We start from the raw sequence: 16,131 nt of genomic DNA on the forward strand, positions 1-16,131 counted from the left end.
TTTAACTCACTTTTGAGTGGAAAGAGGTGGAGTTTCAGCTTGCTGTCTGGGACTAAAAGTGGGAGTCTCTCTGGAGAAGGGGATGTCAGGGAGGGTGTGCAGCAATAACAGTGTGATGCAGGCACGGAGGACTGTGGAACAACTACGAGTGGAGGCAAGCATGGAGAGGATCAAGGTGAGAGTACACTAAAGTAGCCTGTGTGTAATGAATTAGTTGGAAGTAGAATTTCAAATTAATTTGGAGAATGACAATTTTATTGATCAATACTTTCATTTGATGAATCAAAAATAAGAAATTGTGGGAGCAGTGCAGAGCAGTCTGATGCAGAACGGATCAAGGAAAATGTGAACTTACCCCCACACTCGTCTTAGGACACATCAATAATTCTGTGTATTGGGCATCACCTTTCTTCTGAATGTACAATAACCTCAGCTTTGAGACAATCTTTAAGTTATGGCTGTTCCTTACTTCCTCCTCCCAGATCTCCACAGCAGCTGCCCAGCTGGTGCAGTACTGTCAGGAGCACAGTCGCAGTGACCCCCTCCTCACCGGCATCTCTGCCTCCTCCAACCCCTTCAAAGACAAGAAGACCTGTGTCCTGCTGTAGAAAGGCTGCCCCAGGTCACTGCTCTCTGGTGCTGCATTCAACAGTGCTTCATCAGCAACAGTGAAACGTTTTGATGCCAGGCTACTTCAACATGTCCTACTTCATCATGCCAGACAAGACATTAACGTATTGGCTAAAGCAGAACCTGACTGGTTGGTACAGTATTGGTCATGCTGTAACTTCAGCATGTCCTACTTCATCATGCCAGACGTGTTGGCTAAAGCAGAACCTGACTGGTTGGTACAGTATTGGTCATGCTGTAACTTCAGCATGTCCTACTTCATCATGCCAGACGTGTTGGCTAAAGCAGAACCTGACTGGTTGGTACAGTATTGGTCATGTTGTAACTTCAGAATGTGGCTTGCAGTCCAGAATGTCTCAATAACAAAGGAGAGCAAACTGTTTCTTCTTCTTGACATTACAGAGGTACACTGGTTAACAATGAATTGATTGAGTGTAAACATTTTATTCATAACAAAAGAAATCACACATCGCATATTCACAAATGCATATTTACAAAATCTGAATCATTTGGGTATTTCTATGCAGTCAGAGGACTCTTGCAGCAGGTGAAGAAGGGTTGCAGATAAGGAGTTGGCATGGAGATTGATTGTTGCTAAGGACAGTGTGTGTAATAAAATAAAATAAACTTGTAACAAATAATTACTGAACAATGCAGTACTATTGGGTTTTGCACTCAAATGAGCCACTTGAGCGAGGTTGATGCTGGGACACTACAGATTCAAATCAAAGTTTATTTTGTCACGTGTGTAACGGTACAGCGCTTTCCTCAACAGTGCAGAATTAAATAAAAACGTTAAGAGTTGGTAAAGAGGTTACCCTAAGAGAGAATGACAAAGAGGAAGAACTCAAACCAGTGTAATTGACAAACAAGTGCTGTGGTACTGAGTATAAGAACGCCACTACACACATTATGACAGTTCGACCAAAATACTTTACAATCAGTGTGTCAGAACGGCTTGACTGATTCTTCCCATTGTGTTTCCGAATCTGTTTCAATTGTCAATGAGAAAAATACTTAATCTATTTTCTAGAGACCAACTGTCTGGAATGTAATTTTAATTAACAAGCTAAAACCAGGCCATTGCAAAATCAAATCATGTACAAGTGTTTAAAACCCTTCAGTAGTGCTGTGCCTCAAATTAACTCCCAAATCCAGTTTCTGTGAAATCGTTTGAACGAGTGCTGGGTCAACAACACAGGGACACAGACAGAACTACACCATGAAGTGCTATTATCTTAGGGCTTTTCTTTTACATTAGTTAAGGAAGCCTTTGTGTTCTTTTCTTATTTTCTTTGATAAAATACATGGGAATCACACACACTAAATATGTTTGGCATGTATATAGTTTTTTGGGTAAAGCTAAGAGCACTGGTCCTTCACATCAACATTCTCACAGCATACAGTATGAGAAAGTATATCATTTAAATGACAGACCATTATACGTCAGTCATCTTGCATCACTTCAGGAACGTAAGTAGATTAGGGTGGGTGTGGCCCCCTCACCTCCTGACCCTCCACACCTCCACACACATTTCTCCTGACGCGATCGCCAGCACTCCTGCTTCGACACTCAACTACAGAGAGAGCGAGACAGAGCGAGAGGAACAGAGAGAGCGAGAGAGGAACAGAGAGAGCGAGAGAGGAACAGAGAGAGCGAGAGAGGAACAGAGAGAGCGAGAGAGGAACAGAGAGAGCGAGAGAGGAACAGAGAGAGCGAGAGAGGAACAGAGAGAGCGAGAGAGGAACAGAGAGAGCGAGAGTAAAACAGATCTTTCTTCAATCAGATCAAGGTAGGAGGCTAAGGAGAGAGGCTATCAGCCATCAGAATCTCAAAAGGAACATTTGATGCGAGAGACTCACCCCATTGACGCCTGCTTGGTGGTGCAGTGTGCACAGCGTCCTTGGAGGGGCACAGGGGAGGTGCACCTGGAAGATGAATGGTTGATAAGATAGGAACAGGGAATGAAGAAACATGGATGTGTTCATTCATGTCATCAATGCACACACTCTTTGATAATGGTTTAATGTTGTTTGTAACCGAGTGGGCAGTGAAAATGATTTTCCTCTGACAATAAAGTAGCCTATCCATGTATTTAAAACCCCCAAACAGAACACCATTACAACAGAGCTGAATAGATATTACTATACATGTTCAAATAATTATTGTACGGTGACGCCAAAGAAAAAGACCCATCCTCAGATGGACAATAAAGACATTCTATTCTAGTGGGCTCCAGGGTGGGGGTGCTCACATTACTCAATGATTCCCTAGCTGATCCAACCCTGCGTTTCTCGGTTGTCGTAGGAAGAAAATGCTGACGCGCAAACAGTGAGCTGCTTTACCAGTGTGCACATTATTATGTGCAGAAGCATTTGTTAAAAACACTGACTGAGGCCCAGAATATGGACCTAATATGAAATAATGATAATATGAAATTCTCTTTTTGGTTTCTGTCATGGTAGGACGCAGATATAATATTGCTGGAATTTGTTTTGCATGTGCCTGGGCACTCCCAGGTGGGTGGAGATTTCACTTAAGGACCAATGGAATGGTCGGAAATAATCTAACTCCGCCCAACCGGGGCACCGAGCCATGTAAAACATCACCATCACCACGGTCCATGTCGTTGTTGCTTTCGGTCTCACATACTGAATGCTCTGGCTATTGGCAGCCGTCCTCGCCCAATCGCGTTGTAGCACTGCTCATACTACAAGATACACAATCAACATTTCTGACATCAAAAAATTATCGGGACCTCCGACAAGGGTCTGGAGAATGGAACAGCAATCATCGGTGAGTCCTTGACCCGCTCAAACAAACTACATGAGTGCAGACATACTGATCCTAGTCCAAATTAATACGATTTCACCTCGATCATGAAAATTATTCTGGGACAGCAAAAACGTGGCGAATTCATGACAAAATCGTGTAGTGTATGCCTGGCATAAACCAGAAAGAACGCCATGCCCACCATTGTTTCACAGCATTCAGACTGGTTTAACCAGGCTAACAGGAAGTACCTTGATGGTGCGGTCAGCAGAGCAGGTGTAGAGGCTCCCAGGGGACCTGTGGATGCCAGTGACCAGTGAGGTGTGTCCCACGTCGAACTGGGAGAGGGGCTTGAAGAAACCGGCCTGCATGGAGAAGGCATGGAGCATGCCCTGGTTGTCCCCCGCCCACACCTCACTGTCACTGTAGCACATTGACAGCAGGTAGGAGCCCAGCTGGGAAGAGAGAAGACAAACCAGAATGAAGACACACATACTAACATATTATAGCCTGGTCCTGGATCTGTTTGTGCCAACTTGCCAAATCCTGTCATTGTTGAACCAAATAAGACAAAACAGCACAAGAGGAAGGGTGAGAAATTCAGGAACTTGTCTGTCGGCCCTGCATTAAAGACCAAAATGAGTTAAAGAACATTTTTATAAATAAAATAAAAAGTATACCAGTTTAATTTAAGGACCAAAACTTGACAGCTGTGACAGATTTGATGTACCGAAACCATGGTTAATGAACTGATATGCAAAACGACACCGGATCAAAATGTAGAATGTTTTAATTATTATACAAACTTCTTGCAACCCATAGAATGTTATATATATGGGGGATTCAACCATTCCAGCTCTGTAGATGTTGCTGTGAAGAGACTTGTTTCGGTACTGTCCACATGTAGCTTGTTTTTGGTCGCAGGTTCAGGAATGGCTGAAAAAGTTTACCTGGAGCCAACTCTGCAAATAGCACTGCTGGGTGGTTTGAGGAGTTATAGTCAATCGATCAATAACATAATACTTTTAGTAAAACATCTTTCATTTAAAATCTGTAGAAACTATAACAGAAAGGTTGGAAAAGCATTCCAGCTGAAGCTGGTTGAGAGAATGCCAAGAGTGTACAAAGCTGTCATCAAGGCAAATGGTGGCTACTTTGAAGAATCTAAAATTTAAAATATATTTTGATTTGTTTTACACTTTCTTGGTTACGACATGATTCCATGTGTTATTTCATAGTTGAGGTCTTCACTATTAGTTCACAATGTAGAAAATAGTAAAAATAAAGAAAAACCATGGAATGAATAGGTGTGTTCAAACCTTTGACTGGTACTGTATGTATATTATTATATATAAATAAATAACAGTATTCATTTTTATATCTGTGTCTACACATACCTGTGATGACTTGAAGTACCCAAAAATACTTTGAAAGTCTCCAGTAATATACCCTCCCTTTGCAACCCTAAATATAATACTACTCTTATACTGTGTGTATGCGTGTTTGTACCTGTAGTTTCTGTAGGGTTTTCCCTGCTCTTCGGTCGTAGATGACCACAGTGCGGTCTTTACTCCCAGAAAGGATGTACTGCTCATCCGCTACCAGGCACAGCACCGCGTTGCTATGGAGACGCAGGCTCTTTACCAGAGGTGCCGCCACTGCAGTGCAGACAGATCATGACCTCATCATCCAGCGACATCTGACAATGTTAGTCTGTCAAATTCCATAAACCCATTGATAGTTTCTGGATTTGCTCTTATCAGATGATATATTCTGAATGGGCAGTTCATTTGGCCAACCAAAGGATAACACATATATAAATATAAATAACTAGAACAGGTAAAGGTCCTTAGTCCAATTACCCCTCAGTAAGTCTATTTCTATACGATAACCATTAGTATTGTTTGTGTTCACTTTTATCAACTGATATAATCTAATTTAATAGAACAGAGACTACAAGTACCCATCTTATGAATCACTCACCTCTTGTGTCGTAGACGCTGACCTTCTTGTCGTAGGTGCCGGCCAGCAGCACGTCCTTCTGGGGGAGGGCCAGGCAGAGCACGGCAGCCCGGGCCATGATTAGGCCCCTCTCAGCTCCTTGGGCCCCCAGGTCCCATAGCCGCACTGTGCTGTCGAAGGAGCCCGAGGCCAGCAGGGGTCCCCGGGCTGCCAGGCACCACACCCAGCCTTTGTGGGTGCTGAAGAGGCCCTGGCCCCCCAGTGTATGGAGCAGCCTGCCCGTGGAGCCCCCTTCCCGTAGGTCCCACAGGTTCACGTTCCTGTCACGGGAGCCTGAGGCACACAACGCCCCATCGCCCCCTACCAAGAGGACCGAGTTGACCTCAGCGATGTGCCCCGAGGGGAGGGAGAGGCGCTCCAGGGCTGGGGGAGGACTGGGAGTGCGGCTGGACCTGTTTTTCTCCCCTCGCTTCCCAATCTCGGGCCCGCTATGTAATCTTGACCGTCTCTATCCGCCAAAACTCCCACTCTCTCCTCCACCTCGATGGCCTCCAGGACACCTTGTTCATCATCTCTCTCCTCCTCTATCAGGGCCTCGGCTGCAGCCTCCTGCCTCTCCTCCCCAACTCCCATCGGTGGATCCCCTTCCCCATCTTCCGGCATATCTCCCTCCTCTATCAACTCCTCCCTATCCCATGCTACCGCCATCACGCCCTCCACTTGAAAACCCACTTCATCTACCCCTTCATCCACTTGGGGTCTGCCCTCTTCCACCTCCTCCCACTCTCCAATCCCTTCCTCTGCCAGGGCCTCTCTATCCCTTTCCCTCTCCTGGGCCCTCTCCACCTCTCTCTCCCTCTCTGCCTGCTCGGCTTCCCTGGCAGCCCTCTCCCCCTGGCCCGTCCAGCAAGTGATCAGCTCCTCCATCTCCAGGCAGGCCGAGGGCCAGTCAAAGCCATCTCGTGGCCCCACGGGGAAGGAAGCTCTGGGGCCAGTTAGCCTGCGTGCCCGCAACTGCCACGCCGTGCTGTCCTTACCCACATTTCCCAGGGTGTGACACACCTGTAGAGGGAGAGACATGGACCTGATTCACACTGTAGGACTGGCCTGAATGGTACTAGGCTGGCTTGGAAATTTTATTTTCTCAAGATCCTTTCCAGCAGCCATGATGGATGTGTAACCAGGTCATGACAGCCCAGTACCGCGCTCAAACATTTATTTTTTCAAATGTCCCTAGCCTAGCATGGTTTCCAGTCTTTTATGGCATTAGCCAACTCTGTCATCAAGGGAAACAGATCTGTTATCAAGCAGAAACAGATCGGCATCCAGGAAAGGTATGACGCTGTCCACTGACACACACCTGTGGCAGGACCGTGATGACACACTGTGCCGAGAGGTGCGAGGCGATGCGAGCCACCATCTCCCACGGCAACGACAGCAAGCCGCTTCCTTCAGGGGAGGGGCTCGGTTCAGTAGAAGGGAGCTGAGAGCCTGGGGGCAGCCTGTGAAAAATAATTGTGTGTTATACCCTTCTTACACATCTGTGTCAACCCAAACTGTACAGGCGCTGACACGTTGTCACATTGTCTTTTCCAGAAAGGTTCCAGCTACTATGGCGGGTGCATCAAAACCAAGCCAGCAGTGCTCATTAGTGCACTACTAAGTATAATGGAACTGTTCTGAAAGCTGTAAGACTGTTGTGAGGGTCAGAGGTACTAACCCCAGCTGTCCAGGCCTGGAGGCTTCATTGGAGGGCTGTTTCAGTGGTGCCGATTTAGCTTCTTTCTCCCCTCTCCCGGCCCCTGCCTCATCATGCCCCACAGTGACCCGAGGCTCAGACATCCACTCCACTTACTGCAGGAGAGTGCATCATACATTCGTTTAATTTCAGACTCTCAGCTAAGGCGGTCCATCATTGACTGGCACAATCAAATTGTCAATAGGGTCATGATTGTGCATTCATTGCTAACAAACAGAATACCTACAGTAAAAAAAGTAACATCTATACCCCACAGTGGTAACGGAACTTTATAACGTTAATTGCCCTTGTAATTTGACAGATACCGGCAACAAGTGTAATGCTAGCAAGCTAGTTAGATGATGCACTTACCCACACTTCCCTATGTCACTTATGGGGAGGTCCGACAGACAGTTCATTTGACAGCAGTAGCCTTAGTCAGTCCTCGTATGCCTTCTCTTGTTTTAACTGTATAATGAATATTCTCAAAATGAGCACGGTGCGAGACGAAAAAGCCTAACAGCTAGACAGCGACGGTTACTACCGGGCGTTGGCTGGTACTATACTATCAGTGTCAAGCACGCTAACTTGCAAGATGGTCTTTGTTTGCCAATCAAGCGAGTAATCCTGGAACTGATCACATGTACAAGTTCACAACTGTGCTAATCAGCTCCTCGATATTTAAAGAAAATACTGACTGATTCTTCTTCTCTAAAAAATCAGTTAGAAATGAGTTGCTAGCTACAGTAAGAAGTTGATCCTTCATTCAAATTAGGTTTCCACTAGCTAGATAGCTGTATTGTAAAAACAAGGTGAGCAGTGTGGTTAAGGTTACGTTTAAAATGAGATTTTAATAAGATAAATTCTAGAAATAGGTACGGTTTATGACTACCAGTGACGCGACGACCCTAACAAATGGGGTTTCTTTTCCGGCGCATTCGACATTTCGTCATTGGCCTAAATTGTAAACAAAACACAATCTGTTTTTTGTATGGTTATTTGTTTGTACACTAGCTGTTTATTGGCTTTTGTAAATTGTATTGTTAATTTTAAGTTTAAAAAAATGTAAGTCAAAAGGATCAGCATAGGATCAGTTTTGACAATGGTTTACAATAATTGCATTCATACATTGAATGATAGGTCTGCACATTAAGTATAATCCATAGATTGTCAGGCAGCTGTCGGAGGGTTGTAGAAGTTCAGATCCTCTCTTTTTTTAAATTTCACCTTTACGACCTGGCCAAGATAAAGCATAGCAGTGTGAACAGACAACAGTTATACATGGAATAAACAAAACAATAATAAAACAGTAGAACAAAAAAAAACAAGTCTATATACAGTGAGTGCAAATTAGTTAAGGCAATAAACAGTCCATGGTGGCAAAGTAACTACAATATAGCAATTAAACACTGGAATGGTAGATGTGCAGAAGATGAACGTGCAAGTAGATACTGGGGTGCAAAGGAGCAAGATAGATAAAGTATGGGGATGAGGTAGGTAGAGGGGCTATGTACAGGTGCAGTGATCTGTGAGCTGCTCTGGCAGCTGGTGCTTAAAGCTAGTGAAGGATATGTGTCTCCAGCTTCAAAGATTTTTGCAGTTCATTCCAGTCATTTATTTTATTTCTGTTATTTTACCAGGTAAGTTGACTGAGAACACGTTCTCATTTGCAGCAACGACCTGGGGAATAGTTACAGAGGGGGATGAATGAGCCAATTGTAAACTGGGGGTTATTAGGTGACCGTGATGGTTTGAGGGCCAGATTGGGAATTTAGCCAGGACACCGGGGTTAACACCACTACTCTTACGATAAGTGCCATGGGATCTTTAATGACCTCAGAGTCAGGACCCCAGTTTAACGTCCCATCCGAAAGACAGGACCCAACACAGGGCAGTGTTCCCAATCATTGGGATATTTTTTTTAGACCAGGAGTGCCTCCTACTGGCCCTCCAACACCACATACAGCAGCATCTGGTCTCCCATCCAGGAACTGACCAGGACCAACCCTGCTTCGCTTCAGAAGCAAGCCAGCAGTGGTATGCAGGGTGGTATGCTGCTGGGCAGCAGAGAACTGGAAGGAAAGACAACCAAAGGAGGAATTGGCTTTGGGGTGGCGACCAGTGAGATATACCTGCTGGAGAGCGTGCTGAGTGGGTGCTGCTATGGTGACCAGTGAGCTGAGATAAGGCAGGGCTTTACCTACCAGAGACTGGTAGATAACCTGTAGCCAGTGGGTTTGGCGACAAGTATGAAGCGAGGGCCAACCAAAGAGAGCTTACAGGTCACAATGGTGGGTAGTGTATGGGGCTTTGGTGACAAAACAGGATGGCACTGTGATGGACTGCATCCAGTTTGTTGATGTTTGTTTCTGATGGAAGCCATGTAAAATGTGATGGGGCGCAACTTTAACTTGGTACAGCCAGACTCAATAATATATGTCAGCAAGTTGGTACATTAACAGAGAAATGCTATAATCAGAAGTTCTTCTAAATAAAAACAGTCCACATCAGTTTATTCCCAGCTTGATAGAAAACATTTTATTTCCCCATTCACAAAAGTAAACTAGAAAGCGATACATTCCACCTGCACCACAGTTGAGGAAAAAAATACCAGTACTACATGAAATTCATTCCTCAAGGCTGATATCTAGATTGAAACAAAAATACAGTTTTCACAATTCTTCCCTTCTTTCCCCAGGTATGCACCACGCTCTGTCTCCCCCTCTCAGTACTACCACTTTACATTAAAATTGACAAAATCAAATGGTCCGCTATAAAACAACGAAAACAAAAAAATTCTTTAAATAAAAAGAACATTACAGGGAAAAACTTTTAAAGTCTAAAAAAAACTTTGTGCGCTTCTGCACAAAAACAAAAAGTAATTTAAAATAAAAAATTAACTTAAATAAAAAAACAAAATGAACATCTCAGCCTTGGAAAAAAGTAAAATGCCTCAACTTGTGGAACACTGTTAAACTTGAGAATAATAGATGGTTTTGAGATCAATGTTTCGCTACTATGATTGAAGAGGGGATTTAACACCGTTCAACATTTTGACCCAATTCTTCCTGATAGGACCAGTATCACATTGGGAGCAGTGCAAGGACTGTGGCAATTAGCCAGTATCTCTGTGCACACCTATCCTACTCTCAACCTTGGTGGACCAGACACCCATCCACCAACACTTGCATTTCAGTTTACCCCTTTAGGATATGATTAAAGTGTCACCCTCTAAGGGTGGAAGTGGTTTACAAAAGCATGTAAAGATTCAAAATACTGTCAAATCAACCACTTATGTACAAGTGGGTTGGTGTTAAAATCCACGTTATATGGATAAATACACATCTGTATACAGCTTCATTGAAATTTCATTTTCACAGGTACGTACGCCTGACGCTTAAGGCAGTGTTTTCTTCACATTTTGAATATCTATTTTTGTGGTGCGGCGTAAGATAAAGATTTCCATAGTTTCATTGACTCGCTAAATCTCAGCTAAGCTTTGAAAGAGAACTGATGTACGACTGGCAATCACAAACTGAGATGGTAAAATATGACAAGTGTTGATGATACACAGGGTTTCTCCAATATCTCAGGTGTGAGCTACATGTCCATCACCTTGCGGGAGGGCCGGTGCAAAGTTGAGTCTAAACGGCACACTTACAGTAAAATACAGACACACACTTACAGTAAAATACAGACACACACTTACAGTAAAATACAGACACACAACGAAATAGTCCGACGTGACAGACCGCCAGGCATTGACAAAATACAAGACAATCACTCCCTCACGAATGTTAATGTATCCAACCTCAGGAGAAACAGAAAGAGAATTAGGATCAGTATAATACCCAGACATATCCTACACAGTATCAACGGGTTGAGGAAAACAGCAAACAGCCACCACCAACTGGACTAGAGACAGTTTTACCTGGACTTTTCATACTTCTACTAAAGATAGCCGCCCACTTTTATTATCACAGCATGCGTGGGTGCGTTGCAATTGATGAAGCTCTTAAAGACGTCCCCCTAGAAGGGCATGTATCCGCCTTTAATAAGATGATAGTCAAATAAAGCGACTATGGAAAAGCATGCAACTCAAGGTTGTTCGGGACCATGGACGAGATATGCATTATGTATTATTATGATAGCCGACTGACTAGTCAAGGTCTTTTTCCATCTTCGTGGACTCATTTCATTCCCCCCTACATACTCAGCATTCTGCTCACGTAGAAAAGGCTGGTCAATGTTCACTGGTGGGAAGTACATTTCATCCAAAATACTTCATATCTGGCAGTCCTTCCCCTTTAAAAAGAGCTTACAAATTAAATCATACCCATTGATTCCTGACTATAACATATGCCTAATGCGTTTAGCTCAACTGTCAGAACCCAAATTAAATCATACCCATTGATTCCTGACTATAACATGTGCCTAATGCGTTTAGCTCAACTGTCAGAACCCAAATTAAATCATACCCATTGATTCCTGACTATAACATGTGCCTAATGCGTTTAGCTCAACTGTCAGAACCCAAATTAAATCATACCCATTGATTCCTGACTATAACATGTGCCTAATGCGTTTAGCTCAACGGTCAGAACCCAAATTAAATCATACCCATTGATTCCTGACTATAACATGTGCCTAATGCGTTTAGCTCAACTGTCAGAACCCAAATTAAATCATACCCATTGATTCCTGACTATAACATGTGCCTAATGCGTTTAGCTCAACTGTCAGAACCCAAATTAAATCATACCCATTGATTCCTGACTATAACATATGCCTAATGCGTTTAGCTCAACTGTCAGAACCCAAATTAAATCATACCCATTGATTCCTGACTATAACATGTGCCTAATGCGTTTAGCTCAACTGTCAGAACCCAAATTAAATCATACCCATTGATTCCTGACTATAACATATAATCTTTAGCTCAACTGTCAGAACCCAAATTAAATCATACCCATTGATTCCTGACTATAACATGTGCCTAATGCGTTTAGCTCAACTGTCAGAACCCAAATTAAATCATACCCATTGATTCCTGACTATACCATATGCCTAATGCGTTTAGCTCAACTGTCAGAACCCAAAATAAGCTTTTTTTAGCCCTGTTTGTTAATAATGTATACAAACACTGTATAGCCCCAAAACATGGTTAAAACGATAATCTTGATATAATGGACAGTCAGTCCCTGTATCCATTACTCTGTCCGTGAGGTTGAGAGTCGTTACATTTCTCCAGCCTCACATCCCTCAGCTATTTACCACATCAGTGGCGGATTAGCCGTTTGGTATTGTTCAGAATGCTGATTGACCCTTTAAATCTATGGTCCTCTCCTTACCCTTTAAATCTATGGTCCTCTCCTTACCCTTTAAATCTATGGTCCTCTCCTTACCCTTTAAATCTATGGTCCTCTCCTTACCCTTTAAATCTATGGTCCTCTCCTTACCCTTTAAATCTATGGTCCTCTCCTTACCCTTTAAATCTATGGTCCTCTCCTTACCCTTTAAATCTATGGTCCTCTCCTTACCCTTTAAATCTATTCCATCTGATTGCATGCCTTACTTTTAAACCAAGCATATGAACGGCGGCGTTAGGCTTAACCTAAAATTCTCATTTTGACCATTGCTTATACAATATCTTATTTATATCGTCTCTTACTTCAGCAAGCCATAACAGTTGTTTTTTTTTACAAGTGCATAATATCAATTAGAACCAGCAACTGATTTATTCTAAAGTTCTTCCTGAAGCCTTGATGCTCTAGACCATTGTAAATAACAGAAAAACTAAAGTAGCAGCAAAAGGGATTATGACTGGTTGCAGGGATGTGATTCTTCTATGGATTGAATCTTGCGTCTCTGAACTATGGCATCGCTGGATCTCAACACTGTAGAAAGCCACCCGCCCGGTTTGTTAGGTCTGGCGACGGGGAGGGCTGGTCACAGTACGATGGGGGTGGCTAAATAACCTGGTGTTGTTACGTTGGAACGATAAGCTGACTACCATTGTTTCTAAATGTAAAAAAAATACTTGTAACAATGAGATACACGTCACTTAAGAGGTTATCATTGCCATGCAAACCAATCAATCCCTTATTGGAAAAATGACCTTTGTCAGCACTACAGTAAAATGATTCCTGGAAGGATTGTGTCTGTTGTAGTAAAAACTATGAAAGTAAAAAAAAGACTACATTTAAATTAGAATTTCTCTAGAAGTAATTTCAAAAAGTAAAATGAATTCAGCAAATGTGGGAAAAAGAAAAAAACCTGTCTAAATAGACCTGTTTAATAGAGAATATGTCCTAATATGAACAGGTATGGTACTGTGAACGCTTGAGTAGTAAAGGTGCAAATGACTCTTCTAGAACTCTCCCAGTCATTACGTTGAAAAGCATTTCATGTTTTCCCCTCTGAGGCTAGCCTTCGGGAAGCTATTACAAAACATTAGCGCTACTTCAGTATCCCGCCCACAGCCTTTGTATAGATTATCAAATGACTATTGTAGAATGAATGCAAAGTGCTTGTGCACCGATTGGTCGTTCGGGCCAGGGCAACTACCTTCCCTACCTGAACTAAGTCTAAGTGTGCCAGTCTACATATTATGTGAGTTGTGTTTTTAAACTGTGGCTCCTGGGCTGGTTTTTAGATTTCTCCTTAATTTATTTATTCCGGGGTTGCTGCCACCCCGCCCGCCCTCCCACCACAGCTCTCCTCTAACCTTGGTATCTAAAGAGTTATCGAATGGATTTAGGCCGTTCGCAGCCGACCCCTGCATATGCTTATCCTACCCTCCCTCCCCCTCTTACAGAAACCTGTGGCTTTGGTTACATCGGAGTATGTCGTCGGATTTAAGTTTGGCGTTTGAAATCCAGAGGCTTTCTCCCCAGTTTCCCTCCCAGTAACCCTCCCTCCCACCCACCCTCACAGAGACACACAGGGTCGTGGGACTTGTAGTCTGAATGGACAGGAGCCAGGGCCAGTCCCTCTCCTCCTGCCCCCACGATCAGGGCAGTGCAGTAACACAGATGGATGAGTTCCCCCAGTAACCCTCCCGTAGATTAAACCTGGAGAGGAGAAAGTGGGAAAGGGGGTGAGAGGAGGAAGAGGAGTGAATAAGAAGAGAGAAGAGGGAATAGGAAGAGAAGGAGAAGAAACTATGTTTTTATTTATTCAGGTGAACAGAGAGAACTTGGACTAAACATAACATTAGGATTTGGGGAAGGGACGCTGATCCTAGATCAGTTCTACCTAAAGTGTCATTACCTGACAGGCGTGTCCTGTGTCGGCGAGGGGAACTACACGCCATAGCAGGCCGACAGCCTCTCCTTCAGCAGAGGGGGGAATTGTTCTGAGAACTGCTGCCAGTTCTCCTCGCCCACCTGGTCCTTGAAGCCATGGAGGATCTACAAAAACAACAAAGCTTGTAAATCAAGGTGAGGTACATGGTCAGAGGACTTCAGCGACTGGCAAAGCTGCTTCTCTTTTGTTTTCTTAGCACCACACGTCTCAGAGTCTAAAATATCCACAAGATATGTTCAGATTTCGAATGTCTGTAGATAAAGATCATCACAGGCTGTGGAGAAAGAGGAGCACTAGGTCGACTTAGAACCCAAGTCTAGACCCTTCGTATTCTGAGGATCAAACATACGGGTGAGATTTGTTGAGGCTTACCTTGTAGAACATGTCTCTCAGATCGTCCTTAGGACTAACCCAGGAGGCCACAGCATCACAGAAGAAGATGAAGTCCTGAAGAGACACCAACGTTCATATGACAACATCCAACATTCATCCACATTCCCTTATCGCTCATTTAGCAGCCAATCATCCTTCAATGACACCAAACGCGCTAGGTTGGATACAATGTGTCTTCTCTCACCAGTTATCTGAGAGTCTAAATTACATCCACACTAGTTAGTTAGAGTTCGAATGTCTGTTTAGAGTTCATCATAGACAAGAGCAAAGAGGCAAGTCCCGGACCCAGTAAATACATGTTGCTGTGTGGAACAGTGTTCAGAAGCCCCTCCCCCTTCACCTGAACCACTCCAGCGGGGTTGACTCCAATCATCATGCAGATTCCACGGAACGCAGAGTCTTTCTCCTCATTGTCCCTGATGTTCCTCAACGATGTGCACCAGGGTCTGATAAACTGTTGCAGCATGGGAGACACCTCCTGTGGACACACGTAGCCCAGCCTGCCGATCGTAATGGCTGTCCCAAGTGAAACACAGGAGTGATGATTTATGTGGCAATAACTACAGGGCCATAACAACAGGGTTTAGAGCAATCACTTCAGTGTCAGAAGTGTTAGTCACACACTCAGACCTTAAACTTCCACATAGAATATTTCAGATTTCGAATGTCTGTTAGAGAGATCATCATAGGAGTGGACTGAAGCCTAAATAGTGGTTTTGTCTATGGGGGTGGCGGGGTTAAGCATGCGTGTCTGTGTGAGTACCATACCTGTATTCTCCAGGAGGGTCTTGGGTGTGTTAGGTCTGTTGATGATCTCCACCAGGTTGTTGAGGACCAGCCCAACATAGGGTTGCATGTCTGCTCCTACAGGCACCGAGGAAAACACCACAATCAACCAGCTGGAAATTATGGCATTGCTCGCCATACATGGGTTCAATTACTATTGGAAATCTTTCAGATATTTGGAGTATTTTCTCAAGCCTGCCTGGAGCAGCAAATGGACAGGGTTTGAACTTTAGGGACTTTTCTATTGACTCCTTTCCAACACAATCAAGCAGAGCTTAAGTATTTCAAATAGAATTTGAAGCCAGGTCTACAATCAATCCCCACATCAGCGCTGTCAAGTATTCACTGTCATTTAGAGTATTTATAGTGTCATTACAGTCATTCCTATCAAATCACCACTACCAACATGATTTACTGATGGAGTCAATCTGGTGAAGTTGCTACAAAAATAGGGTTTCCGGGATTTCTGGACAATTTCCCAAAATGGCCGTCATCTGTAAGCAATGGTTCCCCCTAGCTCACCTGAGCAATCTCCTTCATC

At 43.7% G+C, this 16,131-nt stretch overlaps 3 protein-coding genes across 3 annotated transcripts in view; 1 reads left to right on the top strand and 2 right to left on the bottom strand.

The window, feature by feature from the left end:
• The first annotated feature begins 32 nt into the window (after window positions 1-32).
• On the top strand, window positions 33-1,271 carry LOC118374835 (guanine nucleotide-binding protein G(I)/G(S)/G(O) subunit gamma-12-like). Its single transcript, XM_052517778.1, has 2 exons — window positions 33-175; window positions 483-1,271. Exons 1-2 carry the CDS (start codon window positions 83-85, stop codon window positions 606-608), a joined length of 219 nt encoding a protein of 72 aa, XP_052373738.1. The 5' UTR covers window positions 33-82; the 3' UTR covers window positions 609-1,271.
• A 78-nt stretch (window positions 1,272-1,349) lies between these two features.
• Window positions 1,350-8,024, bottom strand: fbxw9 (F-box and WD repeat domain containing 9). Its single transcript, XM_052517779.1, is given in 9 exon segments — window positions 1,350-2,207; window positions 2,494-2,559; window positions 3,655-3,858; window positions 4,913-5,061; window positions 5,387-5,870; window positions 5,873-6,427; window positions 6,726-6,867; window positions 7,086-7,219; window positions 7,476-8,024. Coding segments are annotated over 8 exon segments (1,797 nt in total). The 5' UTR covers window positions 7,208-7,219; window positions 7,476-8,024; the 3' UTR covers window positions 1,350-2,132.
• Window positions 8,025-14,026: 6,002 nt separating this feature from the next.
• The window catches only part of LOC118374832 (transportin-2-like), a 31,058-nt gene continuing 28,953 nt past the window's right edge, over window positions 14,027-16,131 (bottom strand). The window contains 5 exon segments of the mRNA XM_052517775.1: window positions 14,027-14,176; window positions 14,376-14,515; window positions 14,784-14,858; window positions 15,145-15,320; window positions 15,573-15,668. Coding sequence (XP_052373735.1) covers window positions 14,408-14,515; window positions 14,784-14,858; window positions 15,145-15,320; window positions 15,573-15,668 — 455 coding nt within the window. The 3' untranslated portion in view covers window positions 14,027-14,176; window positions 14,376-14,407.

Source organism: Oncorhynchus keta, unplaced genomic scaffold (assembly GCF_023373465.1).
Source record: "Oncorhynchus keta strain PuntledgeMale-10-30-2019 unplaced genomic scaffold, Oket_V2 Un_scaffold_9739_pilon_pilon, whole genome shotgun sequence".
NCBI lineage: Eukaryota > Metazoa > Chordata > Actinopteri > Salmoniformes > Salmonidae > Oncorhynchus > Oncorhynchus keta.